The sequence below is a fragment of the Eriocheir sinensis genome, chromosome 11 (genome assembly GCF_024679095.1).
Source record: "Eriocheir sinensis breed Jianghai 21 chromosome 11, ASM2467909v1, whole genome shotgun sequence".
Classification (NCBI taxonomy): Eukaryota; Metazoa; Arthropoda; class Malacostraca; order Decapoda; family Varunidae; genus Eriocheir; species Eriocheir sinensis.
Window position 1 is genome coordinate 4,807,210 of NC_066519.1, and position 21,179 is coordinate 4,828,388.

At 45.3% G+C, this 21,179-nt stretch overlaps 2 protein-coding genes across 3 annotated transcripts; both read left to right on the top strand.

Annotated features, from left to right (window-relative positions):
• Positions 1 to 2,063: 2,063 nt before the first annotated feature.
• On the top strand, positions 2,064 to 20,781 carry LOC126996798 (probable N-acetyltransferase san). Of its 2 annotated transcripts, XR_007751610.1 has the most exons (5): positions 2,064 to 2,212; positions 4,495 to 4,631; positions 10,013 to 10,199; positions 14,816 to 15,024; positions 18,583 to 20,781. XR_007751610.1 is itself a non-coding variant. In XM_050857660.1 (4 exons), the coding sequence occupies exons 1-4, from the start codon at positions 2,205 to 2,207 to the stop codon at positions 14,955 to 14,957; spliced, it is 474 nt and encodes a 157-aa protein (XP_050713617.1). In that variant the 5' UTR covers positions 2,064 to 2,204; the 3' UTR covers positions 14,958 to 16,842. The 2 variants fall into 2 exon arrangements, 1 of the variants encoding a protein (XP_050713617.1); XM_050857660.1 differs by lacking the exon at positions 18,583 to 20,781 and having other exon boundaries at positions 14,816 to 16,842.
• On the top strand, positions 17,249 to 18,605 carry LOC126997123 (uncharacterized). Its single transcript, XM_050858180.1, has 3 exons — positions 17,249 to 17,267; positions 17,432 to 17,599; positions 17,698 to 18,605. The coding sequence occupies exons 1-3, from the start codon at positions 17,249 to 17,251 to the stop codon at positions 18,603 to 18,605; spliced, it is 1,095 nt and encodes a 364-aa protein (XP_050714137.1).
• Positions 20,782 to 21,179: the final 398 nt, after the last annotated feature.

The window sequence follows — 21,179 nt, forward strand, 5'->3', positions numbered from 1 at the left end:
CATTGCTTGATTTACTTCTTCATATGTTATACTTCTTTCTTTATATACTCCTCCTCTACCTCCGCTCAAAATTTGCTGTTACAGCTGCTGGACGTCCATCATCAAAATTCATTAAAATTTTGAAATATTCGCTCCATCTCTCTTTCACAGTTTCCCTGTCTTTCAACATCTTTCCATTCTCACCCATAACTTCATTAATTTTCCTTGGGGAGGTATTATTGGGGTGATGCATTTCTTTTATTTTTCACTTCTTTCCAATATGATTTCCTGTTCCCTTTATATTTTTCACTTAGTCTTTTCCAAAGTCTTCATCATCTCTCTTCTTACTTTCTTTCATTGCTTGTTTTAATTTCATTTTGCATTCTCTATATTTCTTTTTCCTTTCCCTTTTTACTTGCTCAGCCACATTTCTTTCTTGAGTTTTCTTAAAAAGTTCCCTTTTCTCTTTTACTATCCTCCTTATCTCTTCTGTCCACCATGAATTTCCTTTTCTTTTTCCATCTCTCACCACTTTCATCCGTAACACTTTTTTTGTTGTAGTTAACACTACTTCTTTAAATGTTCCAGAACCTTTTTCAATATCTGTACTATCTTTCACACTTTCCCATTTTTCACTTAAGGCATCTGTCATTTCACATTATACTCATCCTTTACTTCTTTTTCCTGTAACTTTTCTATCCTCAGTATTTCCTTTTTTACTTCACCTTTCTTTTCAAACACCCACTTTTGCAAGATGGTCAGAGGCATCGAACATCCCGCTTAAATTACTACCTTCATGTCACAAATATCCTTTCTCAGTCTTCCATCTACTGCCACATAATCAATCAGTCCTTTCTGTTCATAATCATTCCCCCTCCTCCATGTATATATATGTGGATATAGGCAAAAGTAATAAAGCCCCACACATCAGAAGTTGTATTGCCTTGCCTAGATTATGCAGATGATGTAGTATTAGTGGAAGGATTTTGCCTGATCCTAAATGACTTTGGTATGGAATGGAAACTTATCTTTAAACAAAATAATGGAAATTCAGACCAGCAGTAGGACAGCGGGTGCTGGGAAACAATAATATCTTAGAGGTAATAGAGACATATGGTTATTTAGCATTTCAGATAAGCAAGGAGGCCATAGGAGAAAGCACAAAGAAAAGTAAATGAAGCCAAGGTAAGGAAAATAACGGATGTTAACATCAGTGGTAGAGAAGGGAAATTAGCCAGTATGAATATGGAAGTTGGCTTTGGATGGGGAAGGTATAGTAACCCCACAGCTATCTTGTATGGGTCAGCAGGACTAACACTGAAGATGTCGGGAGATTAGAAGTCATTCAAAACCAGTTGGCAATGGCATGATATATAGTGTTCACATGCTCTCGGGAAATGGAGTGGAGCTTCTGATAAAGGTTAACCAAGGGGAAGCTGAGTTTCAAAGAGGAAATGAGTGAACACTGGTGGGCCAAATTAATATAACACTGGAAATTCAAGACAATCCCCTTTGGAGAAAGGAAATATACAGAGAGGGAAAGCATATGATGACACTGGAGCAGAGTGAAACAATGTGAGTGGGACCTGTCAAAGATAGTTGAGAAAAGTGGCCTCAGTAAATGGAGAAGTACCTATACCTATCTATAGTACAGCAGATAGGTGTAGAAGCTCGGGAAACATTAGAACATTTTATAGTAGTACTAGTGATTGTACGTGTGCCTTGACCCACTGAGGTAAAGATATATACCAGAGTAACCTGACTGAAAGTTGATACATATCAAAATAAATAAACAAGAAAGTCACTGAACACACGAGTCTGAAATTATGGTAGCCATCTCACGTGAGGCTAATGCATTATGTGTTGTATGTTGGTCTCCTTATTGCTCTTCACTGATTTTTTAAGGCATCACGCACGCCAAATAGGCTATCTATATCTCTCAGAAGCTTAACGCTGATATTTTTTGGATTATTGCTCATATAAGTACGTCGTATATTTTTCTGTCTATGGATTTTTGTCAAGCAATGAGAGCCAAGGAGGGAGCCTCGCGCAAGGCCATGCCTCGCGCCCCGCCCCCCGTTGGGGAGGCTGAGCCCAGTGACGCGGCGGTGACGTCACGGCCACACGGCGGGAACGTGACGTCACCGCCACCCGTCATGGCGGCGCCCTGTGTGGTGCCCTGAGTGTGTCCGCTCCTCGCCCCGCACGCCGCGCCGCTCCGCACCATGAGGAGGTGAGTGCCGTGACGCGCCGCGCCAGGACCGGGGAGCGGCCGGGGGCCTGGGGCGGCCAGGGGCGGGCAGGGGGCGGCGCGGAGCAGGGCACGTCTCCCCCAAGGCAGGGCCAGGGGCGGGGTGTTGGGGCCGCGGTGCCACGAGGGTGGGGCGGGTGGGTCACGGGGCCACACGCCAGGACCGTCACGGGGCCACACGCTAGGGCCGTCACGGGGCCACGTGCGAGGGCCGCCACGGGGTTACACGCCGGGGCCGTCACGGGGCCACACGCCAGGGCCGTCACGGGGCCACATGCCGGGGCCGTCACGGGGTTACACGCCGGGGCCGTCACGGGGCCACATGCCGGGGCCGTCACGGAGTTATACGCCGGGGCCGTCACGGGACCACATGCCGGGGCCGTCACGGGGTTACACGCCGGGGCCGTCACGGGACCACACGCCGGGGCCGTTACGGGGTTACACGCCGGGGCCGTCACGGGACCACACGCTGGGTCCGTCACGGGGCCACATGCCGGGGCCATCACGGGGCAACATGCCGGGGCCACACGCAGGGGCCGTCACGGGGCCACATGCCAGGGCCACACCCCGGGGCCGTCATGGGGCCATATGCTGGGGCCACACGCCTGGGCCGTCACGGGGCTACACGCTGGGGTCGTTACGAGGCTGCTACACGTCGGGGCCATATGCTGGGGCCACACGCCGGGGCCGTCACGGGGCCATACACCGGGGCCGTCATGGGGTCACGCCAGGGCTGTCACGGGGACACACTCCGGGGCCGTTATGGGGCCACATGCTGGGACCGTCATGGGGCCAATCGCTGGGACCACATGCTAGGGCCATCACGGGGCCACACGGCCGGGGCTTCACAGGGCTAGTGCCCGGGCTGGCTGTGCTCCGTGGCGTCAGTGCCGTGGGGTTGGGTGTCTAGGGTCTGTGTTGCAGGTCTTTCCGCCCACACTGCATCTGGTCATCATTACCAGCGGTCTGCAGCGCTGCCTGCTGAACACCTCCACGACACTGACCCAAGCCGCTGAGCCCTGCTTGGTGAAAGGCCTCACCCTGGTTTTCTCTCCTGGTTGGCCCATCCATTCTCTGTAGCACAACAAGGAAACATAGCATTAAAAGTTGGGTAGGCCAAATTGCCTGAAATGTTAGGAATATTGCGTGACATCATTAGGTTTTGCATAATACCACCTAAATATCAGACGTCAGGAATGCCACAAATTTTATACCAATTGGATACTTTTAGTGAAGAGAGGTTACTATCCATACCAGCAATAGGTCACTACTTTAGCAGCGTTGTTTTACCATCCTTAGCAGTGATAGGTTTCCATCCTTAGTGTCGACAGATTTCCATCCCAAACAGTGTTAGGTGATGTCAAGGCAGTATTCATCACCTGTGGTTCGGGAAGGAATGGATTCAGATTTTTCACATAAGGAAAAGGTTTCACATACCTTGGTAGCGTATTTCAGTACAACAGTGTGTCATGCCAGGATGTCTTACGACGGATTGGCTTGGTCCATGCGGTTATGGACTCACTCAGCATGAGTATATGGCGTTGTCGATACCTATGTAGAAGGACAAAGATCTGGGTTTTCAAGTCCCTTGTGCTCCCTGTCTTACTCTATGGCTGTGAAACTTGGGGCTGAAAAGGTGCATGAGAGCTGGGATCAATTGTTGACACGCTTCTAGCCGGGCATGCTGAATCCAGTTGGGCTGAGGTGGTGAAGAGAGGCAGGAAAGTGAAGAAGAATCTCCTATAGTCGGTTCCACGAGAAATGACGGAGATTTTCCTTCAGGGGTGGACTCGCGGACTTGGCGTCATTGCTTGAGTGACAGTCTCCATGCCGCTCATTGGCTGTTTTTTACTAGATCTAAGCTGCGGCAGTTTCATTTGCCATGACATAGCCTACTATCTCTCGCTCTCTGCTACCTCTTAAAATCAACACTATTGGTATATAAACGTAGTTATTCTTATAATCGCTCTTCCTTATGGCTATTTATTAGTTTATTACCCACAAATATTAGAAACATATTTCAGGAATAATGATTGGATGATGCAAGAAATGAGAAGGTTCTTGCCTTAGGCCTTAAAAAGAAGAGCCCTGCACTGACCATCCCTCCCTCTCTCTCCATCTGGGCCTCATACTTATCTGCCTACACTATAGGATAATAAATTCCCAGGAAGAACAGAATACATTACCCCGAGGAATGCTGCGTTGCCATCAGCCTCTGTTCCGTGTCAAGAACCTCACACTGACTCCCTTTACCTTTTCCACAGGGGCCGCATAGAGCTCGGGGATGTGACACCCCACAACATCAAGCAGCTGAAGCTTCTCAACCAGGTGGTGTTCCCCGTCAGCTACAATGACAAGTTCTACAAAGACGTGCTGGAGGCAGGGGAGCTGGCCAAGCTGGGTAAGGACAAGGATAGGGCTTGAATGTGGGTGTTAGGGTAGGGAAAGTATAGGGTAAAAATGTGCTTGGTTATGTGGGTGTTAGGGTAGAGAAAGTATAGGGTAAAAATGTGCTTGGTTATGTGGGATTTAGGGTAGGGAAAGTATAGGGTAAAAATGTCCTTGGTTATGTGGGTGTTAGGATAGGGAAAGTATAGGGTAAAAATGTGCTTGGTTATGTGGGTGTTAGGGTAGAGAAAGTATAAGGTAAAAATGTGCTTGGTTATGTGGGCGTTAGAGTAGAGAAAGTATAGGGTTAAAATGTGCTTGGTTACACGGGTGTTAGGGTAGAGAAAGTATAGGGTAAAAATGTGCTTGGTTATGTGGGTGTTAGGGTAGGGAAAGTATAGGGTAAAAATGTGCTTGGTTATGTGGGCGTTAGAGTAGAGAAAGTATAGGGTTAAAATGTGCTTGGTTACACGGGTGTTAGGGTAGAGAAAGTATAGGGTAAAAATGTGCTTGGTTGTGTGGGTGTTAGAGTAGAGAAAGTATAGGGTAAAAATGTGCTTGGTTATGTGGGTGTTAGGGTAGAGAAAGTATAGGGTAAAAATGTGCTTGGTTATGTGGGTGTTCGGGTAGAGAAAGTATAGGGTAAAAATGTGCTTGGTTATGTGGGTGTTAGGGTAGAGAAAGTATAGGGTAAAAATGTGCTTGGTTATGTGGGTGTTAGGGTAGAGAAAGTATTGGGTAAAAATGTGCTTGGTTATGTGGGTGTTAGGGTAGGGAAAGTATAGTGTAAAAATGTGCTTGGTTATGTGGGTGTTAGGGTAGAGAAAGTATAGGGTAAAAATGTGCTTGGTTATGTGGGTGTTAGGGTAGAGAAAGTATAGGGTAAAAATGTGCTTGGTTATGTGGGTGTTAGGGTAGAGAAAGTATAGGGTAAAAATGTGCTTGGTTATGTGGGTGTTTGGGTAGGGAAAGTATAGGGTAAAAATGTGCTTGGTTATGTGGGTGTTAGGGTTGGGAAAGTATAGGGTAAAAATGTGCTTGGTTATGTGGGTGTTTGGGTAGAGAAAGTATAGGGTAAAAATGTGCTTGGTTATGTGGGTGTTCGGGTTGGGAAAGTATAGGGTAAAAATGTGCTTGGTTACATGGGTGTTAGGGTAGAGAAAGTATAGGTTAAAAATGTCCTTGGTTAGGTGGGTGTTAGGGTAGAGAAAGTAGAGGGTAAAAAACACGCATAGTTATGTGAATTTTATAATATAGAAAATAGATGGTAAATTACTCATGGCTCTGTGGGTGTTAGAATAGAGAAAATTGAAGGTAAAAGATGCTGGGTTAAGTCTGTGTTGGATTAAAGATAGAGGTAAAATGTGCTTGGGTATGTGGGTGCTAGAGTGGAGGAAACAGAGGGAAAAAGTATGCTTAGGTATGTTAGTTTTAGAGTGATTGTAAGTTATTCTGGGCTTGGGGGGCTGAGAATAGAGTCCGTCAACCCAGGAAGATCTTCGAGTAATACGCTTTCAAGCATTATATGTTACTTGTGAATTCCTTTGCCGTTAAGAGCACAGCAAATGGATGACAAGGGAAGGAAGGAATCAAGGGGAGAGAGAGAGGCCGCGCACTGATCTGTAAAAATGGAGACTGAGGTTGACGAGCGATGAGAGGAATCAGGAAACGACGGAAAAGAAAGAGAGAGAGAGAACGACAGGACGGCAGGAGGGAAGGAAGGCAGGCAGGAAGAAATTGGTGATGGAAAGAGAGAGAGAGAGAGAGAAAAGCAGGGAGAGTGATGAGGTACTGAGACCAGATTAAAGTCCCCTCCCCCACTTCCCTTTTCCTTCATTTTTCTTCTCTTAGCTTCTCATTCCTCTTTCTTTCCTTCTTTCCTGTTCGTTTTTCCTTCTTTCATTCCCTCCCACTTCTTTTTTTCTTTCCTCTTATCTCATGTTTTCTCTCTCTTAACCCGTACAGTGTTTAGTACGCATATATATATATATATATATATCTATATATATATATATATATATATATATATATATATATATATATATATATATATATATGCAAGCTCTTTGGAGGGCTAATATGCCCTTTATTTTTGTTTGTGTACGTAACATTGTTCATTGACAGTAGAGAGGAATAATTTGACTAGTCTTCGTATTTTTAAATGGATGTTAAAGGGCCTTTCTGTACATTTGTCCGCATTCCAACAAAAATCATTATACAAGAAGGTAAGTTACTTTCTTCTAGGTAATTACTCCTTGATTCTATAATCAGTAAGGCATGTGGATTTGTAAATTATGATTCAGAGTAATCGGAAATGAAAACTTATCGTCGGAAGCTTCTTAGTGTTTTGTTGAACTTTGTGAACTACAGTTGTAGTACAGACGGCCTTGAAACGAGCAGTGTTTCCTGATGTGCATCCAATCATTTTCTTGTACTTAGAATTCGTTTATTTTTTGAGTTTTTTGTGATGTAAAGAAGTACTTATACATTACTCACACTTTAGGGTAGTGAAATGTGTTTATCATGGAAAGAATATAGGCTCTAAAAAAATTTAAAGGTAAATTTCCCTTTCCTGGTATGACATCGTTAGCTCTGAGACGAAGAAAAATAAGACAACGAACAATCTAGGGTTCCATTCCTTGCATATGAATAATATATACATCATATAATTTGTATTTTTTTACATTTTTAGGGGCAAATAAAAAAAATACGAAAAAAGTGCAACCTGGCATGACCCCTATCGATGACAAAAGACGACACTGTACGGGTTAATTAATTTGCTTCCCTTTATGTTCCCTTTCCCCGTTTTGATGTTGATGCGCTTCACCTGAATTCTACGGACATTATCTCCGTTGTTATAGGAGTGGCTGCCTCCGTGTGACTTACTGAGACGTTCACGACACAACGGTTATTAGAAGCATCTGTTATGGCAGCGCTGTCACATCTATTTCTAATCTCTGAGTACAGACAGGTGTCCGAATGTAAAGAGGTGACATCACCAAAACCTTGTTTTGAGTAAATCGCTTTCAAAGTTTAGCTATGTGTACTGCACTTTCCTCTTGACTTACCAAGTTATTGTTTGTATTCATTTTGATTGTATTGCCTAGCTGTATAATAGAACAATTTTTTTTCTTTTGTATTGAAAAACAAATCAATTTTGTCGCTAAATTTTTATACCCCAATTTGGAAATTGATTATGATAATTGGAATTTCCATAATGTATGTGGATTTTTAAAATTATGTTGTTCACCTAAACTACGGTATAGACCATTTCATTTCAACCCCTTCAATCCGGCGACGCCGACGTCGGCATCCGAAGGGCGTCTGACGTCATCACCATTAGTCCTCTTCTAAACCTCTCAATCTTCTTCCATTTCCTCTTAGTTGTTTTATAAACCTCTTTAAGAGGAAGTGGAAGAGGATTAAGAGGAATTTAGAGGAGGATTGAAAGGTTTAGAAGAGGATTAATCCTCTTCCATTTCCTCTTGACCTTCTCCATACTGTGATGCTGACGTCTGCATCACGGATGGAAAGGGTTAAACCAAAATACTGATTTTATGATGAATTTTTATAATAGTAACGTGAGGAGTCCCTGAGGACAATGATTACTTCCCAGGCTTTAACTCAGAGTGGAGTTGTCAGCATATGAGTGGAGAGGACAGTTTGTTATGGAAAGAAGATCATTGATGAATAAAAGGAAGAGAGTGGGTGATAGGACAGAGCCCTGTGGAACACCACTGTTGATAGGTTTATGGGCAGTACAGGTAACTCGATTTACGTGAGTATTGTGTCCTTGAAGAGGCCATGTAAATCAAAAACAATGTAAATCAAACAAGAGGTAGGTTTGTACCTTTATTGCCTACTGTATCACTCTGACTCCTCTCCCTCTCATGGTTCCTCCTCTGGCTGCCCTTCCCCTCGTGGTAGCACAGCAGCGAGGGTGTTGTTGTTGTTGAGTAGCGTGGCAGCGTGTGTACTGTATTGTTGTTCAAGTGGCGCGTGGAAAGAACTGAGCTCAGCTGTGTGGCTGCGGCACCGTGTGAGTCCAGTTGCGTGAGACATCTGGTGACCACTTCATAAAATATCGCATATAAGTGAAAAAAAACGTGTAAATTAAACATTTATTTGGATTTTGGACCCTGCGTTATTTCAAAAACGCGTAAACCAAACTCGCGTAAATCGAGAGTTACCTGTACAGTGACCGTCTACCACAGCAGAGATAGAGCGGCCGGAAAGGAAACTGGAGATAAAGGAACAGAGAGAAGGATAAAATCCGAAAGAGGGCAGTTTAGAAAGCAAAGAGTTGAGCTAGACTCTATGGAAAGGTTTCGATATGTTTAGCGCAACTGAGAAAGTTTCACCGAAATGGCTAAGATAGGATGACCACGAGTCAGTTAAGAGAGCAAGAAGATAGCCAGTAGAATGCCCTCTGCAGAACCCATAGAAGGTCAGAAGATAGATAGGTCAGAAGTGGAAAGATGCTTTTGAATCTTCCAGTTAAGGGTTGATTCAAAAGTTTTAGATAGACAGGAAAGTAAAGCTATTAGGCGGTAGTTTGAGGGATTGGAACAGTCACCCTTCTTAGGCATAGGCTGTATGGAGGCGTACTTCCAGCAGGAAGGAAAGGTAGATGTTGATAGGCAGAGATGAAAGAGTTCGACCAGGCAGGGTGTCAGCACGGAAGCACAGTTTCTAAGAACAATAGGAGGCACTCCATATGTGTCCTGGACACTCAGTGTTGCATAACCTGTAGGCATAGCCTTGGCCTGTAGGAAGTGTACAGTGCACAGAGAAGGTGGTGTTGTTGAAGGGTTGTGACGGAATAGCAGACCCTACTCACCTTGGCAGAGTCCTGTGATGACAAGGTCCAACTTACGGCAGCCACTGTTAGTGTTTTGGTGCAGGCCTTGGTCTTTGTGTGGGAGTTGCTGACTCCAGAAGTCCAGGGCATCAGTTGTTCATGTTGTGATTCTTGGTTTGTCATGGTCATGTTTCAGTAACAATGTTGGAGTAAAACAGGTTATCCATGCATTGCATTCCAGTGGTCGTATGATGTTTAACACACACTCCCTTGGTCGTGGACCGGGAGCCACTAGTTCAACAAAGACCCACCAGTTTTAAACAAACAAACCTTTTGGGTGAGAGGTCACCTTCCCCACGGTGCTGTTTTTCTGGCATGGTGTACATGTGTGTTGTATGGGGTATATTACAAGAAAGTGCTGGTCCCAACCAACCAAAAAAACAACCAGCAAAACATTTTAGTAAAATTGTTAAAGGTCAGGATATTATTATTTTAATTATTTCTAAATATAACACTTGAAAACAGGTGGATCTTTGATGCCGGCAAATATGGTAAGTACAACCATTCGTAATTAACTTACCTCCCTCCCCCAGCCTACTACAATGACATGGTAGTGGGAGGCGTGTGCTGCCGCGTGGACATGCAGGAGGGCCAGCGGCGCCTCTACATCATGACGCTGGGCTGCCTGGCGCCCTACAGACGCCTGGGCATTGGCACCAAGATGCTGGAGCATGTACTCAACTTTGTGGAGAAGGAGGGCAACTTCAACTCCATCTTCCTGTGAGTTATTGCCCTGGCCTCTTGTCCATACAGTAGCTGTAGCGTTGGCAGTAGATCATATTCTGAGAAAAGTGGTTCTTGGAGTTTTAGAGTGCTTGTGATAATCACAAATACAATAAAAGTCCAGTAATCCAAATGGCAGCGGACCCAAGGTCAATTGGATTATCATATTGTTTGGGTTATTGGGAGGGACCCATGAAAACAAAATATATTTACACAATAGGAAAAAATGCATGATGTGGTTCATTACTCAGCATTAATGCATGATGGTACTGAGCAGCAGTGTCAGGAATGTATCCATGTAAAGCAGGTAGATCCAGAGGTGAAAAAAGGCACAAAGTAGTAAAGATTCAAGACTCAGTCCTCCTGGAGCATCGGTTCAGGACTATCTAATATTGTTACTTGTAGAAGCAGGGAGCCATCTTTCCAGCGTTTTTTTATTTATATATTTTTATAGGTGCTGCCTATAGCACCGCTAGGCTCTCTTGAGGGGTCTCTTGGATGACCCAGCCCATTAATGGCACAGGTGAATTTTATTCATAGCGGCTGCCATTATGTGTGACTCTTGCTTGGCCCATGCTGCCTCTGGTGCTCCACTTGAATGAAATTGGTGGTTAGGGTTGAATGAAGATCTGGGCAGCACGTGGGTAATCTTCTGCCACCTGGTGATGGTTGAAGACTGTCAGCATCCTTTGGTGGGACTCCCTCAGACCCATGTCCTCGGGCTCACCACACCCACACGGTGACCACTTGGCCACCACCTCCCCCAATTTAAGGCACTGAATGTCTGAAAATCAGGAGAATATTTGGTTGTCAACATCTAGACTAAATTTTAATTTCCTGAGTCTCCTGTTTCTTGTGCCCACTGCTTGGCACTGCTCGGTGCATTTGGCACCTCATTTGATTTGATTCATTTTAGTGTTTTGAAATGTCAGTCACTTTAGAAAATTTGGGCTATCATTATTTCTGGATTCCCCGTGTTTGGATTACTGGACTTCTACTATGTAAAGGTACTAGTGGACAGTTTGAATTGTGGATGTAGCCACTGCTATTCAATTAGCTTAATCTCTGTAGTACCTGTGTCTTGTCATTAAGCCTCCCCCCTAGAGCAGCAGGTATTATTAAAATTTTGTATAGATATTGATCATATTTCAACTGCTTAAGTGACCCAGACACCCATTCCTTATTAAAAAAAATTTGTTTTGTGTCAATTGAGATGATGAGTGCAGGAAGTATATAACTGATAAGGTGAACTCTGGACAAGCCCTCTGCTGTAGCATCTTTGGGGTGCAGTGATTAGTGTGCCTAGCTGAGAATCTGTGGGCATGAGTTCAAATCCTGGCCCAAGCATGCAGCACACAGCCCACCCAGCCATTGATCCTCCCTTTTGGGCTGGTCCATAAATGGGTACCTGGGGAAACTTGGGGAAGGTGAACTGTGGTAACCTGAATGTCACACTGGCCCGTGTCCCGGGGTAATGGGTTATTTCCCGCCACAGTTCAAGGGTCAGTGTGATGGAAATTAGCACTGAGGCCATGCGCAGCAGTAGCACATGGCCCCAGCTTTACCTTTACCACTGCTGTTTGGAACTTTACTGTATCTACCTGTCTCTATGTTCATACCCACAATACTGTCCTGAATAGTGCGAGATGAAATATTGCAATGAATCTGTGGGCATGGGTTCATATCCCAGTCTGGGCAGTCATTGCGTAACCCACCCAGCTGTTCATCCTCCCATATTGGCAGGTCAAACTCAAACTACATTATGATCAACTGATAATTACATAGCAGTGTGAGCAGGCCTTGTACAGGACAAACCACACTCCAGAGCATGCAAAATTTTCTGAGAGTCATCTGTTGTTACCGCTGCAGGTGCTCACTGTCACTGCTAGACTGACTGTGACGATCTGCCTGTCTGTATGTGGTGCTTCAATCAGTGCTTCTGCTTACAGCACAACTACAGTACCCTCTCGAGTTTCGCGCTATCCGAGTTTCGTGATCCTCGAGTTTAGCGCTTAGTCCTAAATTCTTACCATCACGACTTTCACACATTACTGCCACGAGTTTTGCGCTCCTTTGACATGTTTGGGTCACGTCTACCTACCGTCGGCGTCATGTGTGCTGCCTTAAAAGGCGGTGTCCAACCATTGGGGCTATAACCGCGGTTGCCCGTATGCCCAACCGGGAGTGAGTTGTTGGTTGTCCGTATGAATGGAAAACGGTTGTGAGTACGAGCGTGGGTACGTGGGTACCTCACTGCTGTATGTAAACAAACAGACGACGGCAGTGGCTGAGGAGTGAGGAGCAGTGGAAGATGGCCCACCAAGAGACTCGTAAAATGGACTGGCAGAGCTGCTTTGCTTACTACTTGATTAACAAGATAAGAGAACACCCCGTGATGTGGAACCACAGTCCAAAAAACATTTTTCTCAAGTCTATGAAAATTGTAGATCTCCCAGTGATGTTTTCCTCTTCTTCTTCTTCTTTTGACCTGTAATGCATGGCAGAGACGGTGAAAAGTAACAGTGGAAAATAGCAAAAGGGCATAGAAAACCAAAATCAGGGAAAGAAAAGAACAGAAAAACACCTAAGTTCAGGGTGGAGTGTATAAGTGTGCACTGTGAAGTAAATAAGGACTGCTTTCAGTCATTGTTTGTTTTGATCGTTACCAATGGCGGCGATCGACGCTTTAGTTTTCCACATGAAATTGGCCTATGGGGTAGTGGTGGCTGCAGAGAAAGCGACAGGTGTTGAGAGTGTGTGGTAAGGTGCGGGGCGAGGCTAACCCTGCAGCCGCCACGAGGTGCCGTTGTAAAGGCAATACCTCCGACACCATCACATCACATCACTACCCATCGGCCAGTTTCATGTGGAAATACTAGAGCGGCGATCACCGCCCTTGGTAACGATCAATACAAACAAAACGACTGTGAAAGCGGCCCTAAGTGCATGTTGTGAAGTATAAAAATGTGGAGAAGGAGGACCTAAGAAGCGATACAAAGCATTACAGGTCAAAAGAAAAAGAAGGTCCACTATACACTGGCCGGTGTTGCAAAAAATATCTTCCCGCTGAAATTAGTCATTCTGCTGTCCACCACGCATGTGTGCTGTGGGAATACACAGCATTAAAAGTTTTAATTTACCTGGATTTGTTCTTTTTTGTCTGCTTGTGGTCTTTGTGAGCAGCGAGGGAAATATGAAATCAGTAAGCAAGTTGAACCTCTATGCGAGCTATTTTGCAATTGCGGTTGCAGTGTACGTTCAATTGGCATTGAAAAGTCAATCATGATGTTAGTGATTTGATGATATATAACAGAAAGAGTTAGCAGATTATACCATAACACACAGAAAACTACCAGAAGCTATTGGTTTGTCCAACTGTACCACGGGTGACCGCAAGCAGCCACCCTTACATTAGCAGACCACACCACGTGGATCACAAGTATGTATTCAGAACTGCCTGCCAATTGTAAGGCAGCTGCCTGCAACTGTGGCTTCAGAACGACCTCTTCTCACTTCCCATTTTCTGCCTATTACCAAGATATGTATTTTGAGATAACAAGAGAGTAAAGTCGAAAAAAATTGTGATAACAAGGGAGTCAAGTCGAAAAAAAAGTATTTTTTTTCCACGGGCCAGAACCAATAAGCGCTTTTTCATGTATTTCAATACCTCGAGTTTAGCGCTATACCTTCGGAATGAAGCAAGCGCGAAACTCGAGAGGGTACTGTAGTGGGAAAGATGGAGTGATAGGAGTAGGGCCAAGAAAATAAGCACTCTGAATATGGAAACTAACTCGTGAAAGGATAAAGAGTGATCAGCCTCCCATATTTTGACTGGCTTATTTTTATATCTAATGTTTCCTGACGCGAGTGCTGCTTGGCGCCACTGTTCATCATTGTTTCTTTGGCATCTTATTTAGCTTCAGCAGCAACCGCCTGAGCTTGTGTGTGGCATGCTTTCCTGCAGCCCTTGACTTCCTTGTCCCATCAGCATGTTATTGTGTGTCCTGCGGCCTGCTTGTGTCCTGCCATCCTGCTTCCTTTCTGCTTTCCTTGGTTCACCACCCTGCTTTCTTTATTTGGCATTTTTCCTGGTGTTCTGCTGTCTCTTAGCATTCCTTGGCCTGCTGTCTTGCCTTGAGTGCCTGTCCTTGCCTGCTGTTTATTTACCTACTGCTTTATATTCTTGGCTTGTTATTCCTGCTGCATCTGTTCCCCTGAACTCAGTAACTTCCTGTGGCCTGCTTATTCTTGTCTTCTTGCCTGCTCTTCCCATGCCTGCTAATTGTTGGCTTATGTTGTCCCTGCTGCCTCTGTCTCCTTGAACCCAGAAGTCTGCTTATCCAGCTCTCCTTGCCTGCCATTCGCTTGCCTGCTGCACTGTTTCCTCAGCTCCATCACCCCTGCTACTGCTTGTTCCCTAGTACTCTGCACCCTGCCACCCTTCTCTCCTCCCTCAGTGCTCTCTATTAGTACAAGAAGGGAGTAAAGTAGACGGTCTGAGGGAGGAAGAGGGTGAGAAGCATGCAGTGTGACCCTCCCCAGCATTGGAGAGGAGGAGCTGTCAGGGAGAATGTACTGAGTGTGTAACCTGATGTCCATCTCCGCCGTTGCAGACACGTGCAGGTCAACAATGACGGGGCGTTGGACTTTTACAAGAAGTTCGGCTTTGAGGTGGTGGAGACCAAGCAACACTACTACAAGAGGATCGAACCCGCTGACGCCCACGTCCTCCAGAAAACACTCGTGCGCTCCTGAGTGTCTGTCCTGGCCACCACTGCACCACCACCACCACCACCCAGGACTATGGTGCCACTCCTCCAGGGTAATGCAGTGCCCCCAGTGCCTCGCCAGACTCTCTGTGCCGTGTTGTGGAACATGTCTTCGGGTGACAACTCTCTCTGCCTCGTCCTTCCATTCGTCCGTTTCATTTGATGTCCTTAGGTCCTGTGTCGCGTCTGTGTCTCTCTGTATCGCCTGTCTGTGGCTGTAGGGTGTCTGGAGTTGACGGTGTCCTTGTGTAGCTCTGCAGGGCCTCATCGGACCATGGAGGGCTTCTTGGGTACTGCATTTCCTTCTGGTGGCACTGCAAGGCCACTTAAGGAACTACAGGCCACAAGGCGTCTCCTGCAAAGCCTCCTGAGGGACTGAAAGACTGCTTGGTGCTCTGTAGGGTCTCTTAGGGCACTGCAGTCATCCTTGGTCTTCAGTCATCCTTGGTCTTCAGTCATCCTTGGTCTTCAGTCATCCTTGGTCTTCAGTCATCCTGGTGGTCTTCAGTCATCCTTGGTCTTCAGTCATCCTTGGTCTTCAGTCATCCTTGGTCTTCAGTCATCCTTGTGGTCTTCAGTCATCCTTGGTCTTCAGTCATCCTTGGTCTTCAGTCATCCTTGTGGTCTTCAGTCATCCTTGGTCTTCAGTCATCCTTGGTCTTCAGTCATCCTTGTGGTCTTCAGTCATCCTTGGTCTTCAGTCATCCTTGGTCTTCAGTCATCCTTGTGGTCTTCAGTCATCCTTGTGGTCTTCAGTCATCCTTGGTCTTCAGTCATCCTTGTGGTCTTCAGTCATCCTTGGTCTTCAGTCATCCTTGGTCTTCAGTCATCCTTGTGGTCTTCAGTCATCCTTGTGGTCTTCAGTCATCCTTGGTCTTCAGTCATCCTTGTGGTCTTCAGTCATCCTTGTGGTCTTCAGTCATCCTTGTGGTCTTCAGTCATCCTTGGTCTTCAGTCATCCTTGTGGTCTTCAGTCATCCTTGTGGTCTTCAGTCATCCTTGTGGTCTTCAGTCATCCTTGGTCTTCAGTCATCCTTGGTCTTCAGTCATCCTTGGTCTTCAGTCATCCTTGTGGTCTTCAGTCATCCTTGGTCTTCAGTCATCCTTGGTCTTCAGTCATCCTTGGTCTTCAGTCATCCTTGGTCTTCAGTCATCCTTGTGGTCTTCAGTCATCCTTGGTCTTCAGTCATCCTTGGTCTTCAGTCATCCTTGGTCTTCAGTCATCCTTGGTCTTCAGTCATCCTTGTGGTCTTCAGTCATCCTTGGTCTTCAGTCATCCTTGGTCTTCAGTCATACTTGTGGTCTTCAATTTCTTGTCTTCAGTCACTTTTGGGTCTTGAGTCATCCTTGTCTTCAGTCATCTTTTTGTTTTATGTCATCCTTTTGTCTTCAGTCATCCTTTTGCCTTCAGTCATCCTTTTGTCTTCAGTCATCCTTGGTCTTAAGTCATCTTTGAGGCCTGCAGCTCCCCCCAAGGCCTGCATTCCTTCCTTGGGCACTGTGGGGCCTTTCCAAGACTCCATTTTTTCTCTGTTCATGTAAACTTCCCATGGCACACAGTTCCTTGGAGGGCATTGTAAGGCCATGCTAGGGCCTGTAAGGACTTGTGGGGCTGGTGTGCCTCCTGTGGTGGTGTGGGGCAGCTGTGTGAGTGGCGGTGTGGGTGGTGGGTTGTGGTGTTTGTAGCAGGGTGTGTGTGCCAGGCTGTACACACCATTACTAGATATCTCAAACGTCATATTCATTAACAGTTGTCTGTGGTTAGTTTGGCTTAATTCCGTTTCTGAGGCGGAATTAGAATTGGATTTTCACAGTCAAGTCGACGTGATACAAACTCAGTTGCAAAAGGTGAAATAAAAAAATCCAGTAAACCAAGTAACCAACCCTCGAAAATTAGGTCTTAAGGACAATTCACCTGTGTTGTTGATGATGACTAATGTGATGTTTAAGGAATCAGATATACGACTTGGTACTCGTGTCAGGGAAAGACTACTGTGAGGAACTTGGCCAACTGCAGGGACCTATATAAGAGATGCATGTGGAGTGTCAGGATGGAGTGGAGAAAAACGTGTATGAAAGTGTTGGCATGGATGTAATGGCAAGGGAAGAGAGAGCATATACGATCGTCAAGAGTGGCAGATACTCATGGCCTGTCCAACCCCATAAGGGAAAATAAGGATGTTAAACAAGAAGAAGAAGAAGTAAGAGCAAGGGAGGAGATTGTGGAGTGGCTGAATAGGTGAAAACTGTTAATGGAGATGGTTTGGAAGCATAAGAATGAAAGAGGGTGACATTGGTGAGTGTATGAGGGCAGGGCTGAGAAAGATAAGATCAGGAGAGTGGATGATTACAGGAGGGAGAGTTGGCAAGAGAGGGAGTGGATGTGTGGAGAGTATGCCAGAACAGGAAAACTTGGAGGTGTATCCGTCAAGGCGTATCCATCAAAGCGTATCTGCTGAGGCGTATCTGTCAAGGCGTATCTGTCAAGGCGTATCCGTCAAAGCGTATCCGTCAAGGCGTATCTGTCAAGGCATATCTGTCAAGACGTATCTGTTAAAGAGTATCCGTCAAGGCATATCTGTCAAGGCGTATCCGTCAAAGCGTATCTGTTAAAGCATATCCGTCAAGGCGTATCTGTCAAGGCGTATCCGTCAAGGCGTATCCGTCAAGGCGTATCCGTCAAGGCGTATCCGTCAAGGCGCATCCATCAAGGCGTATCTGTCAAGGCGTATCCGTCAAGGCGTATCCATCAAGGCGTATCTGTCAAGGCGTATCCGTCAAAGCGTATCCATCAAGGCGTATCTGTCAAGGCGTATCCGTCAAGGCGTATCCGTCAAAGCGTATCCGTCAAGGTGTATCCGTCAAGGCATATCCGTCAAAGCATATCCGTCGAGGCTTACCTGTCAAGGCGTGTCTGTCAAGGCATTTCTCAAGGCATATCTGTCGAGGGGTATCTGTCAAGGCATATCTGTCAAGGCGTCTCTCAAGGCATATCTGTCGAGGGGTATCTGTCAAGGCATATCTGTCAAGGCGTCTCTCAAGGCATATCTGTCGAGGGGTATCCATCAAGGTGTATCTGTCAAGGTGTGTCTGTCAAGGGGTATCAAGGCCGCCCCAGGGTGTTGGAGACAAACAGACAGAGACTACGTGTATCAATATTTACTTCAACTCATTTTTGCGCCTTGGGTCAGTTTTGTTTACTTTATTTTTGTGCTTCGTCTCAAATTTTTACTTTCATTTTTGTCCTTTAGCTGGTTTTTTGTTATTGTTTTTGTCCTTTGGCTGGTTTTGTTTATTTTTTTACCTCAGTTCAATTTTTACTTTTATTTTTGTCCTTCAGTTCAATTTCTACTTTAATTTTTGTGCCTCAGCTAATTTTTTTCCCTTCATTTTTGCATCTCAGCTAATTTATACTTTCATTTTTCTCATATCTGCTCAATTTTTCCCTTTCATTTTTGTATCTCAGCTCAACTTTTTACCTGGTATTTATGCACCTCATCTAATTTATACTTTCATTTTTCTCATATCTGCTCAATTTTTCCCTTTCATTTTTGTACCTCAGTTCAAATTCAACATTCATTTTTGCATTTCGGCTCAATTTTTCCTTTCAGTCTTGTACCTCGACCCAATGTGATTATGTTCGTGTTCATATTCCACTCAAGTTTCCCCGAGCCGCTGTTTCCCTGATGCGAGTAGCGACTTTAATGGTCTGCACGAAGGTGGGACTTGCCAGGCTGCTTCAGTGTAGGCAGCAGCACTGGGCTTGTTGGTCCTTCTCAGACTTAGGGACTAGTAAGCACAGTTCTGCCCCTCATAGAAATAAGTCTCATGTTCCCCACTGGTGCACACATCCTAGTAGTGTTTGTATGACTGAGTGGCAGTGGTGGTGGTGGTGGTGGAGAGTCATCACCCCTCCTTCCACACCACCACCATCAAGGATGTTGCTGATGGATCCACTGCAGTGTATTCCAGCAAGTTGAGAATACATCATGCATACCAACATACATACATACATGCATACCTTAGCCGTGATTTTTGTACATACATCGTGTGTGTGCGTGTGTGTGTGTTTGTGTGTGCGTGTGTGTGTGCGTGCCTGTGTTGGTGTATGTATGTAGTTAGTTAATCATTTGTACATATATGCATACACTAACACACTCATGCACTAACCAGTACCACTATTATGCAAATAAATGGATTAACTGTTACTGGGCACGGAGGAAAGTCTTGATCCGGGCCACTGTTTTGTTTGTGGGTCTACAGGGACGGGTGGCCGGCCTGGCAGCCTCGTGCTCAGCGGCGCCAACGCTCCACCGATGGGAGGCTGTTTGGGTCACAGTTGAGTGTTGTTTTATTTGTAGGAAGGAAAGGGAGTTACAGGGACTGATTTTTTGCATGGCAGGTTTTATGTTTGATGATGTTTATGGCCCACTGAAGGAGATTTTTGTGTCTAAAGGGCCGTCACACTGGGCAAAGTTGATGAGCAGTGAGCTTGGCTGGCGGGCATTTGCCTGCTGGATGTCCTGCTCAAGAGGTGTGGCAGCCATTTTGGGGTTTTTGGTTGGGTTGTCTAGATTGGGAATGGCTCAGTCAACATTTAGAATGATACATTTATTGAATGCAGATGCATATAATATTGTACTTGTAACTCACTCCAAGAACAATGTTTTTGGTTAAAGTCATATTTGTTTTCTATTTGTTGACTGCAGTCTCAGTAAAGACAAGCCATGGTTCCCTTTACAACCAAGAGTAATGCAAGCATATGAGTCCTGTGGAACTCCAGTGCCATACCGTGTCATGGCAAGGGTGAGGGACCAGGGTGGAAGGAAGCGTCACCCTTCATCCCTCAAGGGTGTTGTAGGCACCTCTGGGTGTCCGCTCTCAGCAGCCAGGACTGAACCCTCACACATTTGAGGCATCCACAGAAGGGGTGTGAGGGACAAAGCCATTTTCTTCTAGTTTGCACTGGGAAAGGCAGGCCAGGCCACACATCCCAGGAAGAACAAGAAACAGATTGCAAGGGAAAAGTGACCTTGTATCTGGTGTACTGAGGGTTACTTTTCCCTTGCAACTTCTACCTTGTTCTTCTTGAGATGTGTAGCCTGGCCTGCCTTTCCCAGTGTATAACAGAAAAATATGGCTTTGCCCCCCAAGCTCCTCCTCCTCCGGACTCCTCATTTGCCCTCCACAGGTCCTGCAGGCCAAGGCAGGGTTGCAGCAGCTGCTTGCCTCACTGCAGGTACTAGAGTGGAGGGAAGAGATGCCATGGTGAGGACTTTCTTTACATCTGTCTTTGCTTGGCACTCGTGGTTCATCAAAGTGTGAGGACACGGTAGACCTGCTTGAGCCTGTAGCTTGTCAAATTTTGCCAAGTGTGATGCTGCCTAAAGTATAGATTATTTGAGTCCCAGTTGCATGTGTTTGTGCACTGATGGAACACTGGCATGCAAGGGAGGGGCAGGATGAACAGCTTTTAGCATTGTTGTTATCTGAGCTTCTATTCTTTGTTTTGAATAGTTTTGTGTTTTGTCCATCACCTGATGCCATCATCAAGCTGTGTGTTGCCAGCTGGACCTGTGTTTGTTGTTCTGTGATGACTCGGAGCAAAGGAACCAAAGAACTGGAGAAAAGAAATCAAGGCAAGGTAGATTATTCAGCACTGTTGTAAGCTTGAATCTTGCACAGGACAAACAGGTGCTTGGTGGAATACACAGAAAGAAATTGTAATTGGAATTAAAAAAAAAAATGTGTTGGAAGTTGATGTAATTGTAATGGAGAATAAAAAGCTTAAGGAAAGTTTCATAATACAATGTTTTTTTTGAGATGTCATAGAAAAAATGAAATCTAGAGCAACAGTATGCAGGGTAGAGGCTAAGAAGTGTCCTTCATATCTACATAAGACATGTCAAACTCAACCCCAGAAAGGCTATGATGACATGCTCAGTTAAGAAACACATTCAGTATGACATTTTTTCCTTTTTTGCCTCTTAGCTGCCTCTGCAACAAGGGATATGAATAGGCCCAGAGTGCCACATCAAGGACATAAAAACCCACAAGATGAAGAAATCTCTCACTACAAGCCACGCTACAAGATCTCCTTTCCTGGACATCAATTGCAACAGTTTCACTCAGCCAGACCCGGTTCCCAGTGAGCTTCCCATTAACCGCTTTCAATAGTTTAATGGCTCTTATTTTAGTGGTTTTTATT